Source organism: Sciurus vulgaris, assembly GCF_902686455.1.
Source record: "Sciurus vulgaris genome assembly, chromosome: 12".
NCBI classification, from domain to species: domain Eukaryota; kingdom Metazoa; phylum Chordata; class Mammalia; order Rodentia; family Sciuridae; genus Sciurus; species Sciurus vulgaris.
In genome coordinates, this window is record NC_136473.1 from 60,670,809 (window position 1) to 60,689,870 (window position 19,062).

At 37.8% G+C, this 19,062-nt stretch overlaps 1 protein-coding gene across 2 annotated transcripts; it reads right to left on the minus strand.

The window, feature by feature from the left end:
- Positions 1 to 810: 810 nt before the first annotated feature.
- CNIH4 (cornichon family member 4) lies at positions 811 to 15,953 on the minus strand. Of its 2 annotated transcripts, XM_079106723.1 has the most exons (6): positions 15,792 to 15,953; positions 10,188 to 10,256; positions 7,539 to 7,570; positions 5,939 to 6,051; positions 4,876 to 5,016; positions 811 to 1,005 (listed from the first exon to the last, which is right to left on the minus strand). In XM_079106723.1, the coding sequence occupies exons 2-6, from the start codon at positions 10,207 to 10,209 to the stop codon at positions 978 to 980; spliced, it is 336 nt and encodes a 111-aa protein (XP_078962849.1). In that variant the 5' UTR covers positions 10,210 to 10,256; positions 15,792 to 15,953; the 3' UTR covers positions 811 to 977. The 2 variants fall into 2 exon arrangements, with proteins under 2 accessions (XP_078962849.1, XP_078962848.1); XM_079106722.1 differs by lacking the exon at positions 7,539 to 7,570.
- Between the last annotated feature and the right edge of the window lie 3,109 nt (positions 15,954 to 19,062).

Here is a 19,062-nt window from a genome sequence, read left to right on the forward strand (position 1 = left end):
AACTGAGTTCTGTTAGATATTGCTATGAGCACAAAATGGCTTGTATTGGTTCTCAGTTCACAAAGTGGTCAGTGCATTAGAACAGAAGAAATGCAGTTAATCCTGGCACCAAGCAGAGCATTAGGAGGCTCGATTTCACTGACAAAGAACAATTCTTCCTGCTTATAATCTGATGAGTATCTTCTCACCTCTCCAAACCCATTAAATCAAAAGAGATCAAAAACAGTTGAATCAATTGCAATACAAAAATAAGACCCTGCAAGCACCAGGGGGATTGGATAAGTTTGAGGGTGATTATGGAGGCAGTAGCTTTTAAATGAAAGCTCCTGATAAAATCTTGTTTTTTTATTTATTTTCCCATTCTATAAGCAGGAATTACATTGTACCTGGGCAAATGGCTTATAAGGTTTCACAAATTCTGCAAAGAAATAAAAAATTTTTGAAATGCCATTTTCTATTAATATTCTTGTAGAAAGACTTTTTAGCTGACAATCCCATAAATCTTTAAGACTACTATTATGAAGTTGCCACAATATAGGCAAAAAAGGGTATGTAACTTTTTTTTCTTTTGTTCAGATTAACAGTGTTGTTTTATCCTCTGACTTTTCAGTAGACTTGAAGACAGTCTGGCTCATCTATTAATATTCCCTTTAAGGTGTGTCCTTTATTTCTTTGGCATGCAAGGCTGATAGGGCAGTCCTACTTCTACATACAAATAATCTTCTTCAACACTCAGATGATAAAAAACACCTTCGTGTGTTGGGGTTCAGGCTAATGTTGAGAACCAGAAATCTACAAAAACTCAATTCATGTTTTTTAAATATTTTATATGGTAAAAATACAGCAAAAATAGTATCTTGTTCAAAGACGAAAATATATACTGCTATGGTCACGGTTCTAAGGATGATGTAAGTAGTCTCTGGCTCCTCAACTGTGCACTGTACTGTAGGTTAACTCCAACCACAGCTTCTCCGGCTTCAGTCATTTATCAAAGCTAAAATCATACTGTGGAAAGAAGAAATTAATGTTACTAATGTTTCCTTAGGAATGTTCTTCCTACAATCTGGTCTATCCAGATTTACATCCCTGAGGTTCATCAGGGAACATTCATCTAGTAGAAGACAATCATGTTTTACCCAAAGGGAAGAATATTCATAGTAGGGACTCTTGGTGTCCTAATTTTTCACTAAATAGTAGCTAACTGGGAATGAAGGTGGGGTACAACCTAAAAACAATATGGGAGTATATGTTTAAAAAAAAAAAAAAAGAGAGAGCGCCTATGTGCAGGGTGGTGAATGACCTTTAATTATCTCACCAGATCTTTGCACAAGCTATCGCTATGCCTCGAATCCCTCTGCCCTGCCTGCCCCTCCCCGCTACAAACATACATACTTGGACTTCATGACTGGGCTCTGGAGCACCTCCTGTGGAGGCCAGCCTCAGCCCAGAGCAGTTGCTTGGCTTCTTCCACAGCTCATCATCTTGCATGCTTTGATCTATAAGCTCCTCCAAAATGAGAGCAAGATCCTAGCACCTGCACTTTCCTGTCCTGTATGACACCCTAGGACTGCAATTGTGAAGCCCAGAGTTCTCACTGCAGGGATTCTGCACTGCTCCTTTGTGTCACTCAGTGCTTTACAGTGTGTGACACATAGCAATCACCCAATAAATAATCTTATAAAATCACCTCAGTTGAACAATGATAAAAAACAATCCTTCCCTTTTATCTATCAGGGATCAGCCTAGCTCTGCTGAGATTAAATGACTTAACATTCACAAAAATACCCTTATGTTACTAATGATATAAATGGTTAGTTCTCTAAATTTAACCCTATTAAGTATACACAATGCACAGCACAGATTAATAGTAGTCGCTGGTATTTCTGAAAGATTTTTGAGTATTTACTATACATCAATATAAATCTAAGGGCTCTACATGTACCATCTCATTTAGTCAACACTACAATTCAATGAGGTAGGTATTAGATCCCATTTTCCAATGAGAAACTGCACAGAGAAGTGAAAAATCTTGCCCCAAGTCACACAGGAAGTGGTAAAGCCCAGCACCTAACCAAATTCCAAATGCATTGATTCCACCGTTCTCTAAGAAAGCTGAACTTTTTTTTTCCAAAACTCTAATTCTATTTAACAAGCCCTGAATGTCTTCTATGTGCAAGGTATCATGCCAAGTATGGCAGGCAACAGATACAGAAGAGAAGCATTAGAAAATCCTTGTAGTAAAAGCTGTTAATTTGATAATAAGATCACTTAATAAATAGCAACCAAAAGCAAAAGAAAAAGTGCTATAAGGTCATATTCTAAAACAATTATCTTTCATCTTCATCCTGTAATTATGAATGACATTAAAGATGGGATAATAGCAATGTAACTGAAAATGACAAGCTGAGAGGGAAAAAGAAAGGAAGAAAAGAGAGACAAAGAAAGGATGCAGCTGCCCAGGCAAACCAGTTATACAGGTTGCTTCTCTTTCATTCAGTTGTAAAGAACCATATCTTAAAATTACTACTACTATTTTGGTGCTGGGGATTAAACCTAGGACCTTTCACAGGCTACCACTCTACAACTGAGCTACAGTCCCTTTAATGGCTTCCCGAATCCTCTAACCTATTTCCCATTGCTTTAAATTCAATAACCAAGACAAAGAAACTCTTGCACATTTTTAAATCCTAAGGCTTCAGGTCTTAGGGATTGCTCCCCAATCCTATGTTTATTTCCAAAAGCCTATCTATAACATGGTCCCAAGAAAGCTCATACTACCAATATGCAGGGAATGTCTGCTCAAGTTTACTCTCCAACAGTGTGAAACCTTCAGGGGTAGGGAGAATGAAAAAAGGATAACCTTAGCTACACCAATTCCAGCTTGGTTTTTTGCTTCTGTTACTTCAGAAACAAATATAAGGAAACAAACATAAATGATGGTAAAGATACCTTCCCGTAGTTTGACCCAAAAAAGTAATAAAAAGGAAAATAGATGCATCATTGTATTCTTCATGTTTGTTTTCTTTTTTGAGATGAGGTCTCACTGTGTTGCCCAGGTTGGCCTCAAACTCCTGCCTTTGCCTCTGGAGTAGCTTGAACTACACGGCACACACTACTAACAGTTTGTTTTCTTAATATTAAAATTCTTTGACCTTTAATTTCATCTTTAATACCTAGATTAAAAATTAAGGGACTGGAGAGAGAGCTCAGCTGGTAGAGTGCTTGCCTCGTAAGCCCAAGGCCCTAGGTTCAATCCCCAGCACCTCAATAAAAAAAATTAGCATATTAGCACTAAGGTAGGGCACAAGAACCAGAAACTGATAGCAGTGCACTTCTTTTGCCCTAGTTTTTAAAATAAAAAACAAAAAAGTAAATAAGATGAATGGTAGAAAGGAAACCATCTGAACTTATTTTTCTTTTTCCTTTTTTTTTGTTTTTCAGTACTGAGGATCAAATCCAGGCTTCATGCATGCTAGGCAAACACTTTGATACTGAGCTACATCCCAGTCCTAAACGTTTTTTGGACTAGGGGTCGAACTTCTGAGCTACACAGACCCCAGTCCTTTTTATTTTATATATTGAGACAGGGTCTTATTAAGTTGCTGAGGCTGGCCTCAAACTGTCAATCCTCCTGTCTCAACCTCCCAAGTCATTGGGATTACAGGCATGTACTACCACACCCAGCCCTGAACTCTAATTTTAATCTATTATTTGCTATTGGGTAGATTCAACACATTAAAGGATGTCCATAAGGCAGCCTTGTCAGGCAGAGGCCAAGATGGCTATGACTTTAAACTATTTCAGATAAAACAGCATTATCTCCATATAATTTCTAATTATCAGGAATCTTGCAAGTGGTAGCTTAGTTCAGTACAAATTTTTCCTAAATAGTACTTATGCTTATGAAAAAATTAAAATTTATCAAGGGCTAGGGGGTGCATCTCAGTGGTAGAACACTTACTTAGCATGTATGAGACCATGCATTCAAGGCCCAGCACCACAAAAAAATAAAAATTTTTTAAAAAGGAGAAAAAGTAGGAATTATCTAAAGACTCAATACAAAAGTTAAGGCCGATTTCTAGTTTCCTACAAGTTTAATCAAATCATACAGGGGCATTTTTTCTCCCTCCCCTTTACTCTGTTCTATGAGTCTATGATAGATAAAGGAAAATGTAGTATGTTCATCTCTAAAACATAAGGGAATAAATTTAAGTTTTAAACAGGACTACAGGGCTGGGGTTGTGGCTCAGTGATAAGAGTGTTTGCATAGCATGTGTGAGGCACTAGGTTCAATCCCCAGTACCACATGAAACTAAATAAACCAAATAAAGGTATTGTGTCTATCTACAACTAAAAATATTTTTAGAAAGCAAAACAACAAAACAGGACTGAATAAGGCTTCCAGTACGTGAGTCAATTCTTCATATTAATTCTTACTTCCTTATAACTAGAAAACATACAATTTTATCAGAACAAACCATTTAGAATAAAAGAAAATCAGCATCATACCTAAATTCCTTACTGCCAAGAAAGATCAGCCCAATTTGTATAAGTTGTTGAGAGCTGCTGCCAATAGTATAACTCCCCAGAGACCCATAAGTGGGATGGTCTTTGGGGGTACATATATTAATGCTTGTAATAGGTGAAACCTACTACAAGTAAAACCTCACAGCTGAACAACAGGGCAGAACAGCCAAGAGAGTTTTAAGCATGTTGATAGACTAAGGAATAACTACAGTATCACAGAGTAACTCTACTCCAGACAAGATAAAATGCCAATTCCATAATACACATAAAAGAATCTACACAGCCATAACTCATCCATCAAAAGCAGACATGGCATTGAAAAAGATGCCAAGAGAACTTTAAACTCACCTATAAAGATACATAAAGAAACAGAGCAAGTGGAAACCAAGCTTGATCATGGCTTCTTTCATGTGTGACTTCAGTTGCCCTCGATTATGTATTTCTGTTGGGTCAAACACTCCCATGTTGCCACTTGGCACCATAATGAACCTGATAAATTAAAGGACATACACATTAGAAGGAAAATCAATTGTTAGCACAAATATTGAAAAAAAGTAACCAATAATAACTTTTAAATGTGAACCAATCATTGCAGCTTTTAATTCAAATCAAATATAACCAGAAATGCTGTCATGGGCTTCCACTTAGTTTTCCTTTAGAAATTATAATACTGTTAATTTTTGGTGTAATTTTTTATCCTCTGAAACAAATACAGTAACATTCTAAAGCGGAAACGTTTTATGCACTGAGACCCTTTTATCCATCTCCTGCAGAAGATTACTAAACCATCCATGACTACCAGTCATCCCTATAGATCTTTTCCAGTAGACACAGATTAATGTAGGCTCTAAAACCAAACCAATTTTATCAAGTTCTCAGAAACTTCTTTATAGGAATTTGGGAATTAACAAAACTGGATTACTTTGAAAGTGTCTGGGTTTCAACATCCAGATTATGCCATCTGTGTAACATACATGTTCTAAACCAGTGTTGTTTATGATCTTCTGGCTCTCATGTCTAAGCCTCGAGGACAATCTTGGTTTTCTCATTCTTGTCATTCTTTGGAGTATTCCAAGTACAGTACACTCTAATAAAAAACTGTAACTACAAACAAAGAGGGCTTATATTTTCAGACTTTTGATCATTCTTAAAGGAAAATTACACTCAAAGCAATGAAAAAACATTTCACAAGCCTTTAGACATTACAAGTAAACATCACATGAAAATTTGTGCTTTGACCACAAAACTGAGACATGTAATTGGCATTTGCCCAATAATCCAAAGTGAAATTCCAAAACTCTAAAATTTATACTGATTTAATAAAGCATTTTCATGGAGAAAGAAGGCTGTTTACTTTTTTTGAAAAAATTTTTAACTGCCATGACACAAACACTAAAGAAACTGTACTTACCGATATATATTCCATGTAGCAACAGGTAAGTTGAGAAGGAATATGAACCAGTGCAATGAAACAAGCATTAAAACGGTGACAATGGTATGGCCAATCAATTCTGGAATCACCCACTGCAAGGGAAGAACATATTATGTCATGCCCGCTGCTATGTCTTTCCTAACTATACATGTTATTTGAAACTAAATCAATGAATGTACAAAAGAGAGTTTACAAGCTAATATTTCAAGATTATTTTTAGACTCAGATGTCCCAGATTTGCATAGTGTTGACCTCATGCAAATGCATCAGGGAGCAGCTTAAAAATAAAGCATTTAAATTTCAATTGTGTTTTATCCTAAGCAAAGGCTTAAAGTCAATCATTAAGCAGATTTAAATGCTAACTAGAGAAAAAATAAGAGCATTATTTATTTTCTATTCCAATATCTATGCTAAAGCCTCTTACTCTAATTTGGGATGGTTAATATGCATATTCATGTTACCTTCTAAATCAGAAAATCAATCTTGAAACATTTTCCTATCTCCAGAATCCTTTAAAAATTACAATATCAGACCCTTACAGCAGTAGCTTTTAAACTCTGGATTCTTTTTTCTTGTCTTTTCCTCCTTCCTTCCTTTCACTCATTCATTCGTGTGGCACTGGGGATTCAAACCAGGGCACTTTACCACTGAGCCACATCCCTATTCCTTTTTAATTTTTATTTTAAAACAGGGTCTTGCTGAATTGCCCAGACTGGACTCACACTTGCAATCTACCTGCCTCAGCCTCCCACATCACTGGGATTATAAGTATGTGCCCCTGCATCAAGCTTAAACTCTGGATTTCTTATGGTGGGCTATACCCATCTTTGTTTTACACACAAACACTTACCTGAAACAAGACTTAGGCTGTAAGATTTAATCTTATTATGTTTGGTTTAATGACTTTTAACCAAGTCCTCTGTTCTGTCACTTCCCTCAAGAATATGCCTTATACCTAACTTGTTCTAAGAATAAGAAAAGACCAGGCTTCTATCCCCCAGGAGCTTGGAAGATTCTTCTCTGGAGTAATTTAATAACTCAAGAAAAAAACACCTTACAGCAGTGGTGCATGCCTCTAATCCCAGTGACTCAGGAAGAGAAGGCAGGAGGATCAAAAGCTCGAAGTCAGTCTCAGCAACTTAGTGAGACCTTGCCTCATATAAAAATAAAAAGGGCTGGGGATATAGCTCAGTGGTAGAGCACCCCTGGATTCAATCCCCAATACAAAAAAAAAAAAAAAGAGGGGATGATAACATCAAAGAAAGAATACTAGAGAGGCTGGGAATATAACTCAGTAGTAGAATACATGCTCAGCATGCACAAAGTCCTGTGTTCAATACCCAGCACCAAAGGAAAAAGAAGACTACAAAAAAAATGTCCCAGTTGAAAGAGTCTATCACATGTCCAAAACTATGAAAAAGGACTAAACAAAGATACCCAAAGGCATACCACTATAAACTTTGAAAACACTAAGGATATTCTAGAACTTCCATGGAGAGGACAGGGGGTAAACAAGAGATCACATAAAAAGAATAAAGGGGCTGAGGATGTATTTCAGTGGTAGAACGCGCTTGCCTACCATGCATGAGGCCCTGAGTTCAGTCCACAGCACTGCAAAAAGAAAACAGTAAGATATCAAATTGTGTGAGCTGGGGTTGTGGCTCAGTGGTAGAGCGCTTGCCTCGTACATGCAAGGCCCTGGGTTCAATTCTCGTCACCACATAAAAATAAATAAATAAATAAAATAAAGATATTGTGTCCATCTACAACTAAAAAATATTTTTAAAAAAGAAGAAGAAATCAAATGATGTAATCCCAAAGGCTCAGAAGGTTAAGGCAGGAAGATTGCAAGTTCAAAGTCAGCCTCAGCAATTTAGCAAGGCCCTAAGCAACTTAGCGAGCCATTGTCTCAAAATAAAACATAAAAAGGGCTGGGGTGTGGCTCCATGGTTAAGAGCCCCTGGGTTCCCAGATATCAGACAAAAAAAAAAAGAAACCAAGTGACTTCAGACTTCCCAACTTGGACAACACCAGAAGACCACTAGCAATGTCTTTAAAATTATGAAATTAAAATCTTTTCAACCTAGAACCCTATACTTAATAAATTATCAATTATTATAAATTGTAAGACATTTTCAAATGTGGACATTTCAAAAATTTCCCATGTATTATATGTCAAGAAGTTATTCTAGCAAAATGTAGTAGTAAGCCAAGAAAAAGGAATGCACAATATATAAGAATCAGGGAATCCAGAACGGGAAAAAAATTAACTGACAGGTTATTTTAATATATTTTACCATGTAGAAAATAGTACTAAAAAGCTTTGCAGATGTATCTGAAGACTTAGTAACAGGTAAATAGAAAACTAAAGAAATAAAGTTATGTGTAATTATTAACATTGAAAAAGATACCCAGAAAAAAACAAAAGAAGTATTATCACTATCAACTGAGGTTTAGGAATAAAGAATATCTATATTTTTATAATATAATAGTACATTATGATGTAAACACTGAATATCAATTTAACCCAAAAAGGAAAATGGAGTAATAGGAAAGTAGATGTTTAAGTAAAGGAATGCATAACTAAATCTTTTCTACTATACTGAGAAGTCAATACTTAAAATCGACAAATCCAGAAAGAATAGAGCAAACAAATGAAAGAGAAATAGAGATATAAATGCCAGAAAAAAATAAACTGTCCAAATGTTAAAATCAGTTGCCCCTAAAAAGCAAGACCAGGAAGAGACCACTATTTTTCACTATAAACTTTGCAATACCACTGACTTTAGTTGTGTACACATATAACTTTCATAAAAATGAAAATTAATATTAAAAAACTAATTAAACTTCAAACTCTCTCAGTAGGAGGAACTTTCTCAGTAGAAGAATATGGGTAATATTGAAAGTAGAAGAGGAACCATAAGAAAGAGGGCTGGGAAAAAGGTTGGAGGAAGTGGAGGGCATGAGAAGGTAGACAGGAAGGTAGATATGATCAATACACAACACATGCATGTTTAGAAATGTCACAGTGAAACCCATTAACTTGTAAAATTAATACATGTTAATTTAAAAAACAATACGGGTAACCTTTTCTTTGAATATAGATCTAATTTTTACAAAAGAAAATTCACAAAGTACCAAAAATATTGAGTAAACAAAAATATTGAATAATCCATCTGATAAAAAATATTTTAAAAAGGAGGCGGAATATAGTGTACTAGAAATTTTAACTTTCCATAGTTACACTTTTACAAAAAAATATATAACTTTATTTTCCTCATGGGGGTCAGAGAAACTAAAGTATATGAAAATGAAGACACAAGGAAATTGTTTTTAGGTCAAGCCAAAAGCACCTCTCAAGTATCACATTTGTATCTAAACTTTCATACAGAAAGTTTTTGTCTGCTCATTTTGCAAAATGAATCAGGGACAACTGGTTTCCCTATATAGACAAGTTCTACAGTTCAGAGTATTAGTGCCAGTATAAAGTTCTGACAATACTAAAAGTAAAATGGCCTTAAAACAATCTGGGCTGAGGATGTGGCTCAGTGGTAGAACACTTGCCTTGTACATGTGAGGCACTGGGTTTAATTCTCAGCACCGCATAAAAATACATACCTAAAATAAAGGTATTGGGCTGGGGATATAGCTCAGTTGGTAGGGTACTTGCCTCATAAGCACGAGGCCCTGGGTTCAAATCCCCAGCACCACAAAAAAATAAATAAATAAATAAAAATAAAAATAAAATAAAATAAAGGTATTGTGTCCATCGACAACTAAAAATATATTTTTTAAAAATCTACTAATCTATTCATTTCTGTGCAAGCTACACAAGGAAGGTCTTCTTTCATTCAAAAAAAAAAAAGACAGACGAGTATTTTATCCATTAAGTGGGAAGAAGAGGTTAGGACACAGAAAACAAAAAAATTACTCTCATAATGAACCTTTGCCTAGTTTGAATAATCAGATTGCCTACTACAGACAGAGAGACAAGGAATATGCAGAGTAAAGAAATGAGATTTCAAGTCAAATTTACTAGCATAATTTCATGATCTAAAATATTGCAAAACAGCAATTCTACCAACAGTCTAATGAATACGCACCCTAAAATGAACTCTAAAACCAATATGCATTCTTAAATAAAAGTGCATTTTAATTATAATAATTTTTAATATGGAAAATGAAGAACTGATTTTGATGACAGAAAATGAGCAAAGAAATGTCTTACCTTGTTCAATTTTGAGCAACATGATCTAGCATTAATGTAATCACATTCTAAATCAGACAATGTAATTATCTGATGATCAAGATAAGGAATTATACTTTTTTATAAGAACTAAGAATTTAGGTTTCAGAAAGCAATCCCAGTTGCAAGGCAGAATTCAATATGACTTCAAAAAAATGTATTTTCTTAAAGTTTCTTCATTAGACAAATCAATTTTCTCATTTATGTCCATTTAACAAATTATTTTCACAAATATTCCTTTTTTATGCTCAAATCTAATCTGACCCATGCAAGAACATTTTAGCCTTAATTCCCCAACTGAGAAACAATGGCTATAAGAAATGGAAAATAATAACTATAAAATATTTGAAAGTTAAAAATCTGAGGGCTGAGGATGTAATTCAGTGGTACAGCTGCACAAGGCCCCAAGTTTGAGTCTAAGCTTAAAAAAAAAAATATTAAAGATATTAATTCCCACTGGGAAAAAAGTACTGTTATTTATGATATATCAAGAAAATGTCTTTGAAGACTTAAAATATAAATAAAGAAAACAAGATACAAAACTATGAACACCCCATGGTCACATGTTGGCAATGATTATGTATCAAAACTTAGATTACAGGGCTGGGGTTGCTCAGAAGCAGAGCACTTGCCTAACACATGTGAGGCACTGGGTTCCATCCACAAAAAAATAAATAAATAAAATAAAGATATTGTGTCTGTTATGGTTTGGATGTGCGAAGCTCACTGTGTGAGACAATGCAAGAGGGTTCAGAGAATAATGATTGGGTTGTGAAAGCCTTAACCCAATCAGGGAATTAATCACCAGTGGAACTGAGTGGTAACTGAAGGCAGGTAAGGAGTGGCTGGAGGAGTTGGGGCGTGGCTTTGGGGTATATATTGGTATCTGATAAGTGGAGTCTCTGTCTGCGGCCTGATCACTATGTGAGGTTTCCTTCCACCATATTCTTCTGTCATGAAGTCCGGCTTCACCTTGAGCCCCATGGAATGGAAGCTGCAGTCTATGGACTGAGACCTCTGAAACTGTGAGTCAGATAAATTCTTCCTCCTCTATAGTTGTGTTGGTCAGGTCATGTATTCACAGCAGCAAAAAAGCTGACTAAAACAGTGTCCATCTACAATTGAAAATGTTTTTAAAAAAGTATTAAAAACAAGGGGCTGGAGTTGTGGCTCAGTGGTAGAGCACTTACCTAGCATGTGTGAGGCACTGGGTTTGATCTAAGACCACATAAAAATAAATAAATAAAACAAAGGTATAAAAAAAAAAAAAAAAAAAAAAAAAACTCAGATTACAGCCAGGAGTGGTGACCCACATTTATAATCTGTTACTCAAGAGGTTAAAGCAGGAAGATCGCAAATTCAAAATTAACCCCTGACAATATAGCAAGACCCTGTCTCAAAAAATAAAAAGGATTGGGGATGTAGCTCAGTAGTTGAACACCCCTAGGTTCAATCCCCAGTTATGAGTATGAGTATGGCGGGGGACAGGATTGTGGACAAGGCATGAGGCAAGGTAGATTACATGTTTTTTTCCTTAATGCTTTTCTCTATTTTCCAAACTCTCTATAATAAACATATCTTATATTAGAATTTAGCAAACAAACAAAATTTATAAGTGTTTAGTACAGCTAGGTACAGTGGCACATACCTGCAATCCCAGTGTCTTGGGAGGCTAAACCATGAGGACTGAAAGTTCAAAGCCAGCCTCAGCAATTTAGCGAGGCCCTAACCAACTCAGTGAGATACTCTTTCTAAATAAAATATAAAGAAGGACTGGGGAGTGGCTGTAGCTCAGTGGCAGAGTGCTTGCCTAGCTGTGAGGCACTGGGTTTCATCTTCAGCACCACATAAAAATAAACAAAGGCATTCTGTCCATCTACAACAACTACAAAAAATGTATATATAAATTTTAAAGGCAGGGCTAGGAATGTGGCTCAGTGGGTAAGTGCCCCTGGAATCATTCCCGGGTACCAAAAAAAAAGTTTTTAGTACATATTTACAAATAAAATTTGAGGGACAGATGGACATAAAAGGAAACATCTTCAATTGAATGATATGACATCTGGGATTTACTTGAAAATGTTCCACAAATGTTCCACACTGCTGAACATGGGGGCACATGCCTATAATCCCTGCTACTTGGGAGGCTCAGGCAGGAGGATCACAAGTTCAAAGCCAGCCTCAGCAATTTAGTAAGGGCCTAAACAACTTAGCAAGACCCTATCTCAAAATAAAAAACAAAAAGGGCTGGGGATGTGGTTCAATGGTTAAGCACACGGGTTCAATCTCCAGTACCAAAAATAAAATAAAATGTTCCACACTTTCCTCTACTCAATAGTTAGGAGAAATGAAAAAGAATGGCAAACACTGAATATATTACACTGAAGGTACATGATAGGACCATGGGATTTATTATATTACTGTCTACTTTTGTTTATGTTTGAAAATGTCCACTAAAACAAATCATAAAAAAAGTTTTCAACAAAATAGTAAACATCTCCACAACCCAACACTTTACCCACAAATTGTTCCTCCTCCAATGCTTTTCTGGAGTGACAAAAGCATCATCTTCCCAAGCTCTAAATGTAGAAAGCTATCTCTGATTTCTGTTTCATCTCATAAGCAGTCACTGCTGAATTCAAAGGTAACTTCTTCTTAATACCACTCACATAATTCCCTCCTTTCACCTGCCCACAAGAAGCATCACATTCAGATAAACCTATCCCCCATTGGTTTATCTTCTAATCTTTCCTGCTTCTAATCCGTTTTGCAGATTTGTCTTCCTAATAAAGCACTTTATTTGGAGTTTCCTGAATTGATTCATTACAATGACAAAATTGATATTTTGAAAAATATATACACTGTGGAATAACTAAATGCATTACCTCCTGTACTTATCATTTTTGTAGTAAGAACACTTTATATTCATTCTATTAGCATTCTTCATGAATACAATATGTTAACTATATTCTTAAATATAGTCACTATGTTGAACAATACCACTCTTAAACCTAATACTCCTATCTGAAATTTTGTATCCTTGACCACAAACCAACTATGTCAAAAATTTTTAGTGGTTCCTTATTGCCTGCAGAATAAAAGTAAAAGTCCTCCCCTGAAGTTTCAAGCCCTTCAAAACCTGATCAAATCCTGTATTTCCAACCTGACCTTCCAGTATAGTCAATATCAATCATGTGTTCCAGATAGTCTGTTTATTAATCATCACCAAGAAATGCCATGAAAATACCTGTCTCTGCAGTTTTGCTCTTTTCAGTGTGATTCTGAATATCCATCCTTTCCTTCTGTAGGTTTTGTTCACCATTTAAACCCCAAGATGTTCCTATACTCTACATGAAGTGTACTCTGACATTTTTCCACTTCCTATCTCTAATATTTAGCAATTATCCTAAAATGCAGTAACATGCTGAATTTCATCAAAACATACCTTAAAAGTAGTACCTTCATGTCTAGCAACATCAAACATTCCACCTAACATTTTCTCATGCAATTGGTGTAAACCAAGGTTATTTTAAATGATCGAATTTAGTTTTCCAAACTGAAAAGAAAAAATTCAGTTTAATTTCTCAAGTGAAATACAGTTCCAGTTCCTTATAATATTACAAGAATATAGGTCATCAAAACTGCAAGTTTTGGAGTGATGACACATAATTCAGGCAAATGATGCTGCCCTTTCAAGTCAGCTCCCCAAACCTAGCAAAACTAAGGGCTCCCCTTATTAGAAACCATCAAAATAAAAACTGCTGCTCAATTGGAAAAAGTGGAAGTAGAAAGGCAGAGCAATATTTATTGCACATTTGCTGTGGGGCAGGCACTGATCTAGGTGCTTAACACACCTTCTCATTGGATATATCCACAAAAAAATTCCCATTATAAAGATAAGAAAACTGAGGCTTAGATGAAGTAATGTGCATAATAAACAACTAGCTGAGCGGAGTTCCTGATTCCTAATTCTGTTCGTTCCCATTAAAATAGACTGCCTGTCCACAGTAAAGTATGAAATCACACTAAAGACATACTCTGTATGGCTATCCTAAGTTAGCATGTTCCACCAAACAAAAAGATGAATTTGATCAGAAACGGGTACATGTGATTTCCAAGAAAAAAAGATAAAATGCAGAGTTCCTCTTCATTTTTTCTACATTTAATTACTTAAAACTATATTGTAGTGAGATAAGTCAATCTCAAAAAACCAAAGGACGAATGATATCACTAGTAAGTGGATGATGACACAATGGGGGGAGGGAGGGGTCAGTGTTAGGGTTAGGGTTAGGGTTAGGGAGGGGAGCAAAAATGGAGGAAGGAAGGACTGTATAGAGGGAAAAGAGGGGTGGGGGGAAGGGAAAAAATAACAATGAATCAAACATTACCCTATGTAAATTTATGATTACATAAATGGTATGCCTTTATGCCATGTACAAAGAAACAACATGTATCCCATTTGTTTACAATAAAAAAAAGAAAAAAAACTATATTGTGCTTTACAACACTGAGCAACAACTAAGCCAAGATGTTCCCTTAAGAATGCCAGCGTTTCTCTGGCACGGTGGTGCACACCTGTAATCCCAGACTGGGGCAAAAGAATCAAAATTCATTCTCAGCAACTTCGAGCCCCTTTCTCAAAATAAAAAATAAAAAGGACTAGGGATGTAGCTCCGTGGTAAAGCACCCGTGGATTCAATCAGCAGAATAATAATAATAAATTGTCTTCTATACAGTACAGTGCTAGGCTGCTGAACAACCATTTTCTGGTTGGAGTGCACAGTTTAAATAGTGTAACGAACGTAATGGAGTTTAACATGGGCTGACAGAAAAATGCAAAGTTGAGAAACGACTGGGAACCATTTCACGTGTAGTTACTGAATTTACAACCTTCAACTGTCAGGGTCAACCAAAATACTCTGCAGATGGTTTTTTAAATAACTCCTTCCCAACACTCAATACAAAACGGCATCGTGAAGGAGGCACGTCACTCGTTTTGGAATGAGTAACTCCTGGAAGTACAAGGTCCCCACAAGCACCCACGCCTACGAGAACAAAGGGGCGGGCGACCGGGTGTTGCGGTGGAGAATGACAAGAGGCGGCAAATCGCCGCGGATCCTCCCAGCGCCAGACTGTCCGCGAGCGTCCGCCCCTGGGGCCTCCGACATACTAAAAGGGCACGGCGCGGGGGCTCTCCAAGAAAGTAGGCAACCTTTCTCTCCCGAGGGCCAAAAGAGAGGCCAAGAGCCAGCCGCCGCTCAGGGCAGGGCTGGTCCGGGCGTCGCCGGTATTGCGGTGGACGGGCGCGACTACCAGGCTGAGGTGAGCCCAGGAGCAAGGCCCGCTCGGACCCCTGGGGAGGGCAGGCGGTGGGGTCTGGGCACCGTACGGCAGCGGAGTTATCCTCCGGGTCCTGGGGACACGCGACTCCGCCCGATCAGGCCAGCGACCCGGGAACCCGAGCCCGCCGCCGGGCGCGCCTCTCGTTCCCACACACCTGCCCTGGTGCCCACCAGGCCCACCCTCAGCCCAGTCCATCGGGCGGCGGGCCCCAGGTTCCCCTCCGCCCGCCTCAGGCAAGGATACGAAGTACACTGAGAGGAAGATGAGGGCGCAACAATCGAGGAGAGAGAAGACGAATACTACCGCCTCCATCCTCCTACTCCTCCTCCTCCTCCTCTTCCTCGGTCGCCGCCGCTCCTTCCGTCAAACCGGCTCCCGAGCCCCTCCCGCCCCTGATAGGCCCTTGTCGTGGCCTACTGGGACATGTAGTCCTCACCGTCCCGGCACAGCATGCCGGGAGTTGTAGTCCACTTTTCAAAAACTACCGCGGTGGTGTTGATGCATGCTGGGAAATGTAGTCCGTGGGTTCAATACAACGGGAAGAGGTGGGCGGAACCTCTAGAGTCAATCTGATTATTTCCAGAAATGGGGCCAAGCAATTAGTCGTTGAGTATTTACCGAACGCTTGTAAACTGCTGGATACTCAGTATAAGTTATTTGCCATGAGGGAAATGTTTACTCTCTACCCACTTGCATGCCTCAAAGCACAGTTCCAACCTTAACATGCCTGGCTTAGTAATCGAGACCAGTCCATCAGTTCCTCATCTCAATTTATCCGGAACTTTCACAGTGCTTGCTTATCCTCTTTATAGTAGTGAAGATCTTTAAAAACCGAATTCATTCTTATCGTTTCACTTATTTAACGAATAGTTCCTGACACCCTAACTGTAGGCAAGAACAGATACAGGTTCCAGAGATATAAAAATTAAAAGGGCAACAAGATGCTTCCCTAGTAAAATGAGTGGGAAATAAAGTAGCAATAAATGGGAGTGGGGGCTGTCGGAGGGGAGAAAAAGTCAAAGGGTGATCAACTCCATGAGCTAATTATGGAAAAGTCAGTCATCCATGACAGAGGAATGGTGCTAGCCTATCCTGTAATCCTAGCTACTGGGGAGGTGGAGGCAAGAGGATCACAAGGTTTTTGTTGTTGTTGTTTTGGGGTTTTTTGTTGTTGTTGTTGTTGTTATTTTATTGGTACTGGAGATTGAACCCAAAGGCTCTTTACGACAGAGTTTCATTTCCAGTCCTTTTTAATTTTATTTATTTATTATTTTGAGACAGGGTCATCTTAAATTTCTTAGGGCCTTTCTAATTTCCAGAGGTTAGCCTTGAATTTGCGATGCTCCTGACTCTATCTCCGGAGTCGCTGGGATTGCTGGTATGCGCCACCGTCCCGGTCGGGATCACAAGTTTGAGACCAGCCTGGGCAACTTAGTGAGACCCTGTCTCAAAATAAAATTTTAAAAAGGGATCTGGCTGGGCACGGTGATGCACACCTGTAATCCCAGCTGCTCGGGAGGATGAGGCAAGGAGGATGGAAAGTTCAAAGCAAGCTTCAGCAATTTAGCAAGACCCTAGGCAAATTAGCGAGACCGTCTGAAAATAAAAAATCTAAAGGACTGGGGATGTATCTCAGTTGTTGAGTATCTCTATGTTTAATCCCCAGGTACAAAAAAAGAGAGAGAGGGAGAGATAGGGGTGTAACTCAGTGGTAAAGTATCCCTGGGTTCAATCCCAGGTACCAAAAAAATAAAAATAAAGTCACTTGTCCACCTGTTCATTCAATCAATCTTTTCTTTTCTTTTCTTTTCTTTTCTTTTCTTTTCCTTTCTTTTCCCCTTTTGTTACCAGGAATTGAAGCCAGGGGCCCTTTACCACTGAGGCACATCCAAAGCCATTTTTACTTTTTATTTTGAGACAGGGTCTCCCTAAATTGCTGAGGCTGGCTTTGAACTTGTGATCCTCCTACCTTAGCCTCCTGAGCCTCAACCAATATTTTCTGAACAGCTGGTATATGTTCTATTCCTTAGGAATACAAATGAACAACAGAAGAAAAATCTCTACAAGTCTGTATATTGAATTACAGTGGGGCAGACAGAAGAGAAAACAAATCTATTAGTTATTAATCAATTGTAAGACCAGCCACAGTGGTGCAGCCTGTAATCTCAGCACTACAGGGACTGAAGCAGGGGATTGCAAGTTTGGGACCAGTGTCAGCAATTTAGCAAAACCCTAACCAATTTAGGGAGACCCTGTCTCAAAATAAAAAGGATGAGGGATATGACTCAATGGTTAAGTGCCTCTGGTTTCAAACCCCAGTTCCCCCCGACCCCCTCCAGACAAAGGCAGTTATAATTACCCTGAAGGGGATTGAAGGAAATAGGGAAACACTTAGGAACTGGGTGACTGGGGAAGGCCAAGCTAAGAAACGTACATTTACATAGAAATCCGCATAATAGCAATTTGAAGATTTGCATTCAGTGTTTCAGACAGTGACTGCAAAGACCGAATTACAGTAGAAGCTTGATAACTTTAAGAAACAGTTTAAAAAAAAAAAGTCATTGTGGCTGAAGCATAGTGAATAGTGTTAAAAGAATTTTGAGAAGTTAGCAGTAAATAGGGCAAGGTCACATGGCAGGGTTGGGGGGCTTGTAGACCCTTAGCAGAGAGTTTTTTATTCTAATGTGATGAGAAACCACTGAAGAATTTTAAGAAAGGACCTTGGTCTGATTTACTCTCTAAAGTAGTTTGCTGAGGCTAATTTGCTGAGGCTGCCCTAGAACTTGCAATCTTCCTGCCTCAGCCTCTAGGGTCACGTGGATTACAGACATGGGCCACCATATGTAACTAATTTACATTTTCAAAATATCACTCTGATGGTTTGGTGCATTAAATCAGGAAAAAATTGGTCAGCAAGGATATCACTTAAGAGAAAAACCAATGGCGGGGGGATAAGTATAAGCAAAACCAACTGGATTTGCCTGACACTGCATTGGTTCGTGGATTTATTAAGGGTTCATAGGTTAAAGCTGAAGTACAATTAACAGATTTATACACCAGTTATCACTACACTCCCCTTGTACTTTGTACATACTGTCTTCCTAACGCTTGGCCAGTTACACTTTAGATTATGATAAAAGAAACAGATTTCATTGGTTCTTGTATCTCTATTACTTTCTATTCTGTAAATAGCTGATGCTTAATAAATGACCAAGCAAATGACCATATTAACACAACAAATTTTTTCCATATATTTACTTTTTATTGAATTTGTTAATGTTACAGAGTTCTTGCACTGCCAAATGATGCCTGAGAATCCAAAGAAGGAAATGGTATAATGGATAGCCTCATCCAACCATCATACAGTATATTAAAACTTGATTCATATGAATTTTGAGAATTTCATAATCTTTTATAAAATTTTAACAAGAGTTGGAACTTAAATCTGCTGCAGTTCTTCAAAATTTCCAGTACAGTATGCCATTAAATAAAACCTCCTCATACTCATCTCAGT